The sequence below is a fragment of the Desarmillaria tabescens genome (assembly GCF_030435595.1).
Source record: "Desarmillaria tabescens strain CCBAS 213 chromosome Unknown EV420scaffold_41, whole genome shotgun sequence".
In the NCBI taxonomy this organism is placed as follows: Eukaryota; Fungi; Basidiomycota; class Agaricomycetes; order Agaricales; family Physalacriaceae; genus Desarmillaria; species Desarmillaria tabescens.
In genome coordinates, this window is record NW_026848340.1 from 195,097 (window position 1) to 208,117 (window position 13,021).

The 13,021-nt window shown below is 48.2% G+C and overlaps 6 protein-coding genes across 6 annotated transcripts; 4 read left to right on the top strand and 2 right to left on the bottom strand.

Annotated features, from left to right (window-relative positions):
* Window positions 1-465: 465 nt before the first annotated feature.
* Window positions 466-2,420, top strand: EV420DRAFT_1647330 (uncharacterized protein; the record flags this gene model as incomplete). Its single annotated transcript, XM_060478031.1, has 3 exons — window positions 466-536; window positions 591-615; window positions 663-2,420. 3 exons carry the CDS (start codon window positions 466-468, stop codon window positions 2,418-2,420), a joined length of 1,854 nt encoding a protein of 617 aa, XP_060326534.1.
* Window positions 2,421-3,572: 1,152 nt separating this feature from the next.
* EV420DRAFT_1647331 (uncharacterized protein) lies at window positions 3,573-4,187 on the top strand (the record flags this gene model as incomplete). Its single annotated transcript, XM_060478032.1, has 3 exons — window positions 3,573-3,643; window positions 3,695-3,719; window positions 3,771-4,187. 3 exons carry the CDS (start codon window positions 3,573-3,575, stop codon window positions 4,185-4,187), a joined length of 513 nt encoding a protein of 170 aa, XP_060326535.1.
* A 48-nt stretch (window positions 4,188-4,235) lies between these two features.
* EV420DRAFT_1252766 (uncharacterized protein) lies at window positions 4,236-4,499 on the top strand (the record flags this gene model as incomplete). Its single annotated transcript, XM_060466744.1, has 1 exon — window positions 4,236-4,499. A coding segment is annotated over one exon (264 nt), but the record flags the coding sequence as incomplete, so codon positions are not given.
* Window positions 4,500-6,051: 1,552 nt separating this feature from the next.
* EV420DRAFT_1622217 (chaperonin 10-like protein) lies at window positions 6,052-7,454 on the bottom strand (the record flags this gene model as incomplete). Its single annotated transcript, XM_060475784.1, has 7 exons — window positions 6,052-6,121; window positions 6,176-6,297; window positions 6,350-6,463; window positions 6,516-6,934; window positions 6,986-7,074; window positions 7,133-7,256; window positions 7,313-7,454. The coding sequence occupies 7 exons, from the start codon at window positions 7,452-7,454 to the stop codon at window positions 6,052-6,054; spliced, it is 1,080 nt and encodes a 359-aa protein (XP_060326537.1).
* A 607-nt stretch (window positions 7,455-8,061) lies between these two features.
* EV420DRAFT_1338805 (uncharacterized protein) lies at window positions 8,062-10,157 on the top strand. The gene is made up of 3 exons (XM_060468905.1): window positions 8,062-8,199; window positions 8,252-8,276; window positions 8,337-10,157. Exons 1-3 carry the CDS (start codon window positions 8,123-8,125, stop codon window positions 10,062-10,064), a joined length of 1,830 nt encoding a protein of 609 aa, XP_060326538.1. The 5' UTR covers window positions 8,062-8,122; the 3' UTR covers window positions 10,065-10,157.
* EV420DRAFT_842621 (cytochrome P450) lies at window positions 10,094-12,316 on the bottom strand. The gene is made up of 12 exons (XM_060483673.1): window positions 12,054-12,316; window positions 11,769-12,002; window positions 11,585-11,710; window positions 11,367-11,522; window positions 11,219-11,312; window positions 10,943-11,162; window positions 10,804-10,890; window positions 10,713-10,747; window positions 10,615-10,661; window positions 10,439-10,561; window positions 10,362-10,391; window positions 10,094-10,313 (listed from the first exon to the last, which is right to left on the bottom strand). The coding sequence occupies exons 1-12, from the start codon at window positions 12,197-12,199 to the stop codon at window positions 10,124-10,126; spliced, it is 1,488 nt and encodes a 495-aa protein (XP_060326539.1). The 5' UTR covers window positions 12,200-12,316; the 3' UTR covers window positions 10,094-10,123.
* Between the last annotated feature and the right edge of the window lie 705 nt (window positions 12,317-13,021).

Here is a 13,021-nt window from a genome sequence, read left to right on the forward strand (position 1 = left end):
TTATTTTGCCGCAAAAAAATCTCATAATTAAATTATCGACTAATATCATCAATGCGCCCCTGGGCGATGAGCTCAAGATGAGCTGAGTCCCAGCTAGCAGTGGCATTTTGTTCTGGTGCTGGCGTACTTCCTACGTACTTCCAGCAAGACATGCACCATTTATCGTGTCACAGGATAAAAACCTGCATAATTATCCTTCAGTCTGGGCTGTTATACATATTTTTGGCCTAATGAATAGTCTGTGTCGTGGTGGGATCATGGCGACGGCAATCTCAAGTCGCTTCTAAAAATGTAATCAGCCCTCGAAATTCTGATATTGTTCGAGGAGCCATCACCAGCGTCCGACGTCCAGTGTCGAAGTCGAATCTGCCCTCCGTTTCTGCTCGGCTTTATCCGGTCCGAGTGATGTCAACAGCTCTTGCTCCGTCAAACACCACACGGCGTCTTTATATCTTGCCTTCCGCCATGACTCCCAGCATGGTCCATTTGAGCTCGGAAGAGCTTATGGATGCCTTGATGCAAAGGATACAGAAACAGTACGTGTAACTTCTATCCGGAACCCGTTTCCCACTGATTTGAATCTCACAAAGCGCCTCTAAGTGGGACACCGCCAAGGTATGTGGCGTTCTTTCACTATGATTCAAATCTCAGCGATTTCTCAGATTGATGCCATGGAGAAGCGTCTTCAGACGGCAGCAGCTGTTGTCAGAGGTGCCCGTAATTCCCATCAGCCTATCAACCGTATTCCGCCAGAACTACTCGCGGTGATCTTCAGTATGACACAGCACCACCTTCCCGGCTTCCTTCCTCTCGTCGGGAAAGGCAGTGACTATACCAAAGGACGGGATTGGTTGCGCCTTCTCGAGGTCTGTCGTCATTGGCGCGGTGTAGCCGCCACCTTTCATTCCCTTTGGGCCACCATCGATAACGATCATATGCCCCTCACCTTTCTGAAACGTTCATCCGAATCATTGCTTACGGTTGTTATCGGTTTGAAGAAGGCACATTTTGACCAACATTATCTGGCAAAGATGATGGAGGCACTGCCTCGCATTCGCGAGCTTCACATCGATTTTTGTCACAGTGGATCGCATCTTGAGTCCAGCATTACCCTCACAAATGGTGCACCAAATTTAGTGAGCCTGTCACTGCTACCAAATCATCATCCACATACGGCTGTCGGGGTTTCCTCCAAGCTTTCGAAGCTGTTTATGGGAGAAATGCCGAAACTGAAGCAGCTCTGTCTCGGATATTTCACATCATGGCCACAAGAATACTTCAAGGACCTAACGCACCTTTGCCTGTATGAGCAGGACACATTTACACGCCCTTCGACGTCTGATTTTCTCGACTTTTTGGAGTCGTCGCCACGTCTGGAGAAGCTTGCATTGGTTGACGCTGGGCCAACACGTTACATCTCCGATGACCTACCCCTGGTTCCTATCGACCGCGTTGTGGCTCTCGATCATCTCAATGAGATCAACATGAATGCCAGCAACGGTATCGCTTACATCACACGATTACTATCGCACCTAGCCCTACCCGAACAAACGAACATGTTCTTCTGGGGCCAGCCGCTAGTTCAACAGCAAGAAGAGCTTTCCTCCCTCCTCCCTTCTGATATCTCCCACCTCCAAAACATGCAAAACATCCAGGAATATCGGTTGATAGAGTCCGGGAACGACCGACGCCCCTCCCCTGACATTGTCGCCGTGATCAATGGTGTCCTATTTATCCGTGGAAACTTCGCATTGGCTCAACTCGCCACTATACCCCTTAAATTCCCACTAAATAACGTAAAAAGATTGCTCTTCAACACCAATCGCTGTTCCCCCCGCCATGCACATGGTAACTTCGATACTATATCCCGGATGTGGAGAGTTGCGTTCGAACACATGCCTTCTGTTGAGGTCATCACTATCCGCTCGGACGACATGCACAAGGCTAAAGTGATCTTGGAAGGTCTCTATCCTCGAGGTCCTGAAAAATTAGCTCCATGTCCTCTTCTCACGTCTCTGCGGATAGAGAAATACGCAGCGGATATATCAACCTTCCTCGCCTTCTATATTGCGGTGCTGGCGGAAGAACGTCGGAGCATTGAATCTGTCGAGATTGTCTCTTTAAATAGGCCACCCAAGCGCTGGAGGGACACATGGTCTGGCTCAAGTTGGGTTCCGCCTTATGGAAGTGATTCTGATGATGAGTCTGAAGTGGACGGCTGTGAAGATGATCAGGATGAGACGGGAGAAACTATGCTGCAATCAGACGGTCTAGAAGCCTTGAGAAGACGTGTTAAGAATGTTAATCAAATGAAGAGGACGAACTCGTATACCCATTGGACCCCAAAGGAATGGCCTACGCAAACTTATCTTTGGAAGAAGGAATACGATACGAGAAGAATCTCTAGCCTTGGGTGGTAGCTTCTATCGATTCTTTTATGACTTTTGGATTGAGATTTTCCGTTTTCGGCGTGGACTTTTCCTCCATTGTTGTTGGCTGAGTACTTACGAATTTAATGAGATAACGTCCGACCAAGGATAATGAATATGCCACATCGGATTAGATACTAAGGTGATAATTTCCAAGGTGCGACAATAGTGCAGAGTTTGAAATTTACTCGTCGGTTGAAGGTCATGTCCTAAGATAAACGCCGAAGATGAAATCTGTCCCGACTGTTGGACGATGTCCGGTCCAGTCCTCCGAGTTGAAATCTTTGCTTCCTTCTATGATGCTCTCCTGTCATTCTGGTGCTGACCTAGAACGCCATGGAAAACTGATCTTCTCTCATGCAGGGCTAAATGCCTATCCTTGTCGTTGCATTCATCATTCATTTATGCTGTCAAATACTGAATCGCAATTGCGAAATCAGTATCAGGTGGTTCGTTTTATCGTGCGTTTATGCTTAGCTGATCTCCGATCATTTAGGCGCCAGCTCAGAGCTGATAATTACTACAGTTTCTTATCCTTGGATATACGAGTGTCGACAGTCAATGCCGCTTTCAAGTACTCTTATGAAATAGTAAACTGCGCTCACTGAGTTAGAATCCACGAAGAATACCTGTTCCGACGCCATCACACACTTCGACTGGCAAATTCTCTAGTTTGTTTAGGTCATGAATCCTTTCTACCTCTTAATTGCTTGCTGATAAATTTCCCTTTTCAGATACAGTTCCGGACAATCAACATTTCTGTTTACATGCGCTTCGCCTGGAAAGAACGATGCATGTGCTTCAGTATAACGATGATACCATAGAGATTCGGGAATGCTCATTTACATGTAAATTTTCCCCTTGACACGTGAAATATCTAATCAGCCTTGAACGCACCTTTTTGGTCCCATTGATTCAAGTAGGATACTTTCTATGCTGTCGAACATGATTACGGGATTAAAGCACACTCTACACAGCCGTCTGTGAACAATGAGGGTGCCTGTTGCCTCATGCCCGTCTCTTTCGGCTAAGTATGTCTAGTTCTGCTTTTGGTTGATATCGATCTCATGCCAGCGTGATCACAGATCACGCCAACTCTCATTCAGGCGCCAGTACAGCGCCTTTTGGTCCTTATCCTGCATCATGGCTGCGAGTGCGTATACAATGACATCTGAAGAGCTCATGGATGCTTTAATATATAGGATACAGAGAAAGTGCGTGTTACAACTGTTGACAAGGACATTTCATTCATTTTCTATTCACAGTGCGGTCAAGTGGGATACTAGAAAAGTACGGTGTGGCTACCTTTGTCTGTTCTTTGAAATCTAAATCATTACTCAGCTTGATAAGATGGAGAAACGTTTGCAGACGGCTGTTGCGGTTATCAGAGGCGCTCGTAATTCTCTCCAGCCCATCAATCGTATCCCACCAGAGCTCCTCTCTGTCATCTTCAGTATGGCGCAGCATCATCTTCCTGGCTTTCTTCCTCTCTTTGGTGCGCGGAGTGGCTACACCCAAGCTACAAACTGGCTGTGCGTGCTCCGGGTCTGTCGCCATTGGCGTGGGGTAGCTACAACTTTCCATTCGTTTTGGACAACCATCGACAACGAACGCAGCCCTCACACATTCTTAAAACGTTCCGGAGACTCGCTCATCACAGTTGTCGCTGGTTTGACAAAGCCATACTTTGACCAGCAGTATTTAACAGCTATCATGGAGTCGTTACCTCGTATCCGTGAGCTTCACGCCGACTTTTGAGAGACTGGATCCCTTCTCGGGTCCTCGATCTTCCTCACCGATACTAGTGCACCCAATCTAGTGCGCTTATCACTATTAATGAACAAGGAGCCTCGTTTCATCGGATTGCAACCTGCCCTTCACAAGCTCTTCAACGACGAGATGCCAAGACTGAAGCAACTTTGTCTCGGATATTTTACGTCGTGGCCAAAGGGTTATTTCACGAACCTAACACACCTCTGTTTGTACGACCAGGATCGATCATCTCGTCCTTCCACCTCCAACTTCCTCGATATCCTGGAATCGTCACCTCAACTGGAGACGCTTGCGTTAATTGATGTCGGGCCAACTCGCTATATTTCCGATGACCTCCCATTAGTACCCCTCGATCGCTTGGTTGCCCTTGATCACCTTCGTGAATTCAGTATGAATCCTTGTAATGGCACTTTTGCCATCACCCGGTTGCTATCACATCTATCCCTCCCCAAACATGCGAATATGTTTTTCTGGGGATCGCCACTCACTAATAATGAAGAAGAGCTTTCCTCACTCTTTCCTTCGGACATCTCTCACCTCGAAAATCTGCAAAATATCACGGAGTACCGCCTGATGGAGTCCAACAGTGACAGTTTTTCGAACGATATACTCAGTGTTGTCGATGGCGTATTGTTCATCCGGGGGCGTATCTCTACCCCACAGCTCTCCACGATCCCCCTTCGATTCCCTTTGAGTAATGTCAGAACGTTACTCTTCGAAGCCAATCCATTACCTACTCCACACAACGCCGGCGGTCTTCAATTTGACACTATCTCTCGGATGTGGCGAGACACATTCGACCACATGTCATCCATTGAAAGATTCACTATCCGTTCCAATAATATGGACAAAATCAGACGTATCTTAGAAGGTCTCTATCCCCGCAGCGAAGGAAACTCTGACGTCCCATGTCCCCATCTCAGGTCTCTGAGACTGGAGAAGTACGCCGCAGACACGTCGGATTTTCTAGCATTCTTCATTGCGGTCTTAGCAGAAGAACGCCGAGGCATTGAGTCTGTTGAAATCGTTTCTCTCGAAAGGAACTCCGGGCCTCCTCCTCATAATGGCTGGGGTAACCCAGCAGATGCCTGGCCCGCGCCATATTATGGAAGCGACTTAGACTCTGATTATGGAGAGGGGGACGGCGAAGATGTTGAAGACGACTTTGATAATGATGACTCGCCACTGCGGTCGGATGGTATCACAGCATTGAAAAGGCGTGTTAAAGATGTAAAACAGCGGAAGAGGACAGGAACGTACGCTAACTGGACCCCAGCGGGATGGCCTACACAAGCCTACCTGTGGGATGAAGAGTGTAGGGTAAGAAGAGGAACATGGTAGCTTGACGTCTATGCCTTCGGTGTTCCGAAAGAAGGTCATGAGAGCCGTACGTACTTACGATAAGACTGTTTTCCTCGTCCCACAAGATTATGAATATGCTGCGCTCAGGTTGATTTTATTACACTTAGCAATATATGACGAACTTGTCATAAATATACAGTCAACTAAGGGTTGATCATTAATTATTGCATCATAATTGGTCGTAACTTTCCCCAGGTTTTGAACTACGCGAGGAGCCTGCCTTACGGGGAGCGGTAATTTGGGTCTGGGTGAGATGTCAAATAGCCGTAATTAGTTGGACGCCGAGAAATCACCTTCGCTGGAATATGTGAACCATCGAGCCTCCGTAGAAACTATAGGAGATGGATAAACCTGTTGCTGATGTCGAAATTGAAAGGGAAAGGTAATCATATCGTTTGCAGCAGAACACTTGATGGATTGAAAATAAATAAGCATTACAAAAGCTCCTGAGTTACAGATACATTTTCTATTTCTTTACCACCACCGCTTAAGAAGACTTCGTGAAGTCAAAGACAACACGTCCAGCAACCTTTCCGGCGCTCATTCCTTCGTAGACACTAAAGGTAGTATAAAATTAGAAACAATTTCTTCAAGAACAAATGTAGACTTACTTCTGGAGTTCCTTGAGGTCCTTGGAAACGAAGTGGACCGTCACTTGCCCGCGAGCGGCGATGTCCAAAGCTTCCCGAGCATCTTGACGGTTACCAACGTAGGAACCGAGGATGCTGATGCTCTACGGAATTGTCAGATATGCAGCCATTAGAAATTACATATGAAACGCCTACCTTGAAGACGGTGAAGAAGATAGAGGCGTTCAAGGTCGCATCTCCTGGAAGACCGACAGCCATGAGGGTGGCACCAGGGCGGAGGTAGTCAATGGCTTGCGTGTAGCCAGAGCTCTGTAATCGCACAAGTCAGCACATATAATTTACCACAGGCAAGAATACTCACATGTGCAGCGGTAACAACAGCAGAGTGAGCTCCGAATCCACCGGTGGCAGCCTTGACATCCTCAACGATGTTCTTCGACTCCTTGAAGTCGATCCAGACCTCAGCACCAAGGGACTCACAGAGCTTCTTCTTCTCGGCACCAGAGTCGATGGCGATGACTCGGAGACCACGAGCACGGGCGTACTGCACGGCAAGATGGCCGAGACCTCCTCCAGCACCGGGGAGGACGATCCAGTCGCCTGCGCTGGTTTGGCTGTACTTGATTGCGCGGTAGACGGTGACACCAGCGCAGAGGATGGAGGCAGCGGCGTCGGAGGGGAATCCTTCGGGGATGGGGGTAACGTGGTTCACATATGAGACAACGTATTCGGCAAAGGTACCGTCGACGGTGTAGCCACTGAGCTTGCACTGAGCGCAGTCTGAAAAGTTGATAGAGTTAGTAGCGAAAATACATTTAGAAGAGTACGCACTTTGTTCACGACCCTTGCGGCAATCCTCGCAGTTCAAGCAAGAGTCAGCGAGCCATTTGATACCAACGCGGTCACCGAGCTTCACTGGCCTAGATAAAGAGAACGGATGCGTCAATACTCAAAAGAATTGAACGAGATAATACGTACGAAGCGTTTGTATTGTTACCGACAGCAACGACAATACCAACACCCTCGTGTCCACCGATGAGAGGGGTCTTAGGTGGGACGGGCCAGTCACCGATAGCCGCGTGCAAATCGGTGTGGCAACAGCCTGAAAAGAGGAATGAAATCAACAAAAGCAAATGGTGACGAAAGAAACGGGCTCACCAGAAGCCTCTATCTTGATCAGACACTCTCCTGGCGCCAGCTCATTCGGCTGCTTCACGGGGTAGTCATTCTTAATCTCGATGCTACCACCGGTCTTTTGCACAATGGCGACCTTCTGGACTTTGGGGATCTGGTAAGACATGGCGACAAAGAGCTGAGTGAGGGAGGAGAAGGGAGAACTGTGGGTAGAACTGGAGAAGGTTCTTGTTTCGCCTGGTCTGAGATTGGCAGCTTTTAAGCAAAAAAGGTTCAGATACTCCTGACTCCTATACGGAATAATTATTGGGGTATCTCATGGTCGCCTACCCCACGGGGCCTCAGCTGACCCCACATCCCGCCCTCAACGCGACTGCAATTGGTTTTCGGGCTTCCGTAGGGGGCGCGTATCTGCGGATTTGATTTAGAAATTACGTTCGGTTAGGGGGCGGCTGATAGCGCCCTGGCAGTGAAGGTCCTGGTTATTGGTTTTCCTCCCCTGGGCCTCATGCTCAAGTACAAATCAGAGAGAGAAAATCCATCCATGGTATAGGGTACACACCTTGTTTCTAGGGAGGGCAAAGTAGTATGAAGAATTACTAGCTACAAATACACGGAAAAGAAAATGATCGCGCTAGACGTTACCAAGAAAGATCTTGTCAAAAGATTCGGACCCGGACAAGAGATTGGACCCTGTCGGTTGATTTCCGAACGTGGAATACAATTTCCATTTTCGATGAGGCGGTACACTCGGCCCGTTTCCACGTGTACAACCACGCTCTACTCGCGACCACGAGCAGCTGTAAGCACACTGGTCACGAACTCTTCATCGCGATGCGAGATTCGTCCACCTTTGATAAGTTCACCTTTGAGGATTTACTGGACGCTGTGATTGATCGGGTTGATAAAACGTAGGCTCTCTTATTTCATTGAGCTTTCCTAAGGCACTGAACGTCATTCCAGAGCGAGGAAATGGACTACGGATAAGGTAATTATTTTTAATTCTCAATTATACCTGCAGGTACACCGGGCTCACTGTGGTCATCAGCTTGACACAATCGAAAGGCGCCTCCAGATTGCTGCGGCAATGATCAGAGGCGCTCGTAATTCTCTTCAGCCAATCAACCGACTTCCCCCAGAGCTGCTCGCCATAATATTTCTACTGAGACAACAGCATCTCCCCAGCTTTTTGCCCATTCCTAGTGTAGGTGTTTACAAGCAGAGACACCACCGAGATTGGCTGAAAGTTTTGCATGTCTGCCGACATTGGCGAGCTATAACCGCCACATGCGCAAGGCTGTGGGCAACAGTAGACAACGATCTGGATCCTTCCACTTTCATACGTCGTTCTTCTACGGCGCCACTCACCGTCTATGTTGGTATCAGAAACGGGAAAATAAATCAACCTGATCTCGAGATTATTCTTCGCCAGACACGTCGTATCCGGGAACTTCACATTGATGCGTTCAAATGGCAGATCTCTGCGACACCTCTGTATGAGCTTCTCAATCGACCGGCAAAAAGTCTTGTTAGTCTGACGATCTTGATCGATGGTGATCGTAACTCTACCCCTCATGACTTGCCGGCCCTCTTTAACGGGAGAATGCCCAGGCTAAGGCAGCTCTGCTTAGAGCACATATCCTCATGGCCTAAAAACCATTTCAAAAATCTCACTCACGTTTGTCTCTATCGACAAGACCGTGAATTCAGACCCTGCACGAACGACTTTCTCGACTTCTTGGAGGGTTGCCCCTTGTTGGAAGAACTCGCGTTAATTGACGCGGGACCGACAAGGTCGACAGCTGGTGACGTTCCGGCCGTCCTTTCCCACCGCGTTGTTCCGCTAGATCATCTACGCGAGTTGAACTGCGGAAGTTTGGGATACGCCCTTCCTATCACCCGATTGTTATCTCATCTTGCCCTTCCTGCATCGACAGCCATGTATTTTTGGGGTGCTCCCCTGCAGCTACCGACGGAGGAACTTTCTCAGCTAATACCCGATAATCGCTCGCATCTCCAAAATCTACGTAATATCAAGGAATGCCGGCTCATTCGTTCCTTGCTCTCAGTGGGGAGCTCATACCAGCTTGTTGCGGTAGTAGATTCCGTGATCTACATCTGTGGCCTTTTCTCCCCTCCGGAAGTGGTAGGTATGATATCACACTATCCCCTAAACGATGTCGAAACATTGGTAATCGAGGAACGCCTCCTCAGTTCGTTTAGTAATATCACGACCGCCATGTGGAGAGACGTGTTTGGTTATTTCCCCAATCTCACGCATCTCCGGTTGCGACCGTACTGTCTGCCGTCTCCTACACGAAACATTCTTTCTGCGTTGTATCCAGCACAGAATCTGGGCCACACGAGCGACATCCTCTGTCCTTTACTCACCTCTGTGCAAATTGAAGGTGGCGATGACGCTGTCCCTGCAGCTTATATCGCTTTGTTAGTGGCGGCTCGCAGGGAAGAGGGTAGCTCCATAGTGGACTTGAAGATATCATCTTTCGACCCTCGCCGTCTTCATCCCCAACCTCCTCCTCCTTCCTCGCGCTCTTCGTCCCCGTCCGCTCACAGCTCTATATCCACTTCATCCGATTCAGATTCCGATGACCTACCAGCTGGGGAAGAGGATGTCACCATCCTGAAGGAACATATTCCCAACGTTCAGGTACTCAAAAAGCAGGATGTCGTTGGTATGTTTCCCCCTCGATGGCCGACTCGAGCGCACATGTGGCACCTGGAGCATACTAATCGACGAGCAATGGCTCGGTGGTGATCTTATCGATGAGATCCGATCAGATAAAGATAAATACCAGCTTCGTACAAATGTAATAATTAATGTGGGGTGCCGTAACCTTCTAACAGTCTATGTATGCTGTCGACTCTCTTGTTGAAGCACGCTTTGAATGGCTGAGGTGCAATGCTGACACCGACGTTAACGAAACCGTTGGGATCGATGGGTTCAGATGCCATCTGCGTTATGTTGAATGCCCATAAAATCAGCGCCGTGTTTATAAATACAGATCTATAATCAATAAGTGACCACATCGAGAGAAAAAAAGGTTGTACGCACTTGTCAGCCACATGTTGTCCGGGACAAACCCTGATGGAATTGTAAACATGACAATGCTTCATAAAGTAACGGCATACCTTCTTCCAAAACCAAAATTAAAGAAAGGGACATCGTCTTTGACTCGTCCAAGATCATCCAGCCAACGATCTGGGTTGAAATTATCGGGATCTTCAAATAGAGCTGGATCTCTACAAATGGACCTTACGACAATAATATGAGGAACGGTAACAGAACGTGAGCAAGAGACGCGTACCAGTGATTGCCAATGACCACAGTCCCCTTTGGTATACAGTAGTTTTTCTGAAAGGAACAATGAAGACAGTGAAGTCGCTCGACCTAACAATGACTTACCCAAAAAACATCTCCTGACGCTCGATGAGAAAAGCCTGTAAAAAATATACTCAAAATCTCTCCGAGGTGAAGGCGTAATAGGATCGCTTACCGCTACCTCCAACCGGTCGCCAGCGGTAGGTTTCTAATATGAAAGCCTTTACTCGAGGAAGGGCCGCATAATCCTCGAAGTTCGGTGCTTTGGTTCCCCATAAGAGAAAAATAGGACAGACAATGGGACTAGTGCGTACGGCGATCGCTTCCAATTACTTCATCAATTTGTTGCTGGACCGCACGTTGGGCGCCAGGGAAACACGCCGCAGCCATGATTACCAGGCTAATCGCGTTTGCTGTGGTAGCAGACCCGGCACCAAACATAGTACCTGCGAGGTAGACTAACTCGTCGTGCTTCAACTCGAGCTCTGCTTGGTGCTCGATAAGGTATTTGGCGAAGCACGGCTGGACGGTATCCTGAAAATTTGGTCAGAGACGGATCTAGGGCACTGAACGTAGGAGGGAAAAATCACTATGTTGTTCACAACGGTATCCATTTGGCTTCTAAACAGCGCTAGTTCTTCCGCGTGCCATGTCCTGAGCTCCTTGCCATAGAAAGGCAAGTACCTATTGACGAGTTCAATCTCCCACAATTATCCGACTCGGTGTAACCATACTGACCTCAAAAATGGATATTCGTCCACTTTGTACTCACCCGGCCGAACCGCGAGTCCGACCCTCTGCAGGCTGCGCGCTACAGCGACGATCTCCGGATCATCAGACCGACCGGGAGCCGTCCTTCCGTATGTCAAGGCTAAAATGAGTGATCCAGCGTACCTACGGCGGACAAATGGAAATTGTTGGGTCATCATAAACACGAGTTCAAAATTTCCGCTTACCGTCTGGCATGGCACGCATGGTTATCTGGATCCTCCATAAGGTCCAAGATGACATTCTTTGCGTAGCGCATCTGGAGTGGCTCGTAATCGACCACTGCTTTCATCTGCAGATGTCTATGCAGTGCTCTAAAGTGAAAGAAAGAAGAGTCAGTAAAACGTGTTCTAAATCCGATTAGAAACTAACCTCCGAAGCTTTCTGAACCTCTTGCCAGAATTCAGAAGCAGGATCCTCATGCCTCCGGAGACCATTTCACTCGCTGCTACCCACTGTGGACGGTCAGCGAGTGATGCACCTTCTTTCTCCATGATATCAATCGCTGCTTGTTGTCGGCCAATGACAACAACCGTCTGCGATCCCGACTTCAGTGTGACGACGGGGCCATGTTCTTGAAACAACGTTTCTAATTCCTGAAATGACCTAAAAGGATGCTGATTAGCCTCTTATTCTCTTCTGAGAATACCAACCTACGCAAAAGAGGAAGTCGATCTCCCAAAATCCCAATTTCCTTCAGGACCAGGGGGTAGTGGAAGTCTGTTGCGCTTCCGCGATACTACTGTCGTGTAGTAGACTAGCACGGAGGCACATAGGGCAAGTAGGAGGATGATGATGGACATAATTGGCAATCTAACAAAGGGCCATCTGACTATTTAAACGTTACATTTGCTCGCGTGGCGACGAATTCCGACTCGGAAGTAGGGTCAGCTACCCGTCACTACGCTTCAGTCTGGGCAAAATTAATTTAGTTTCCAAGGAGGGGCCGAAAGATAGCCCTTGTAACACCGCCCGGGGCGAAGGGATCTTGCTAGGCGTCCCTATTTTAATGGTAAGCACACTGTACAAGAAACGGAGGCGACATACGTGTGTGAACATAGGAGCTTCTTCAGGAAAAGTCAACAAACAATCATTATGCCAGCGCTAATGGTTCCGACTCGGAGAGATGACGACACATGATGCTTGCTACCCTCAAGAACTCCAATCCTTCCCTTTGAGAAGGACTTTGTAATCGAAAGCGGAAGAGCCGGGTAGCGCTTGTCGCCTTATGTGGCACAATTGTGACGATTCCTCCGACTCGGAGAGAGAATGACGCAGTTGTGTTACTATTTACGGAATGATTAGCTGTCGAGCACTGTCTTCCGAGGACAAAATTGCCCAGATGATTGGTTGTCGAGTCCAGTGTCGCTGCTTTTAGACGCCGGATTGAATGATACCGCCGACAGGGACAAGAGGACATCGTCGCGGGAGGATTCAGCACTGTTAAAAGTTGCTATCAGACGTTATTCTATCGATAAAAGATGGATGCATTTCAATTCATCCTACTTCTCGCCAAGACCTCGTGCCGGAAATGTGTGAAGAGCGGCGTCACCGTGGGACTGAGCTACTGCCGCGAGAAGAAAAACAGATTCGGCTGATGGACTATCCTGACAAGATATTTAAAT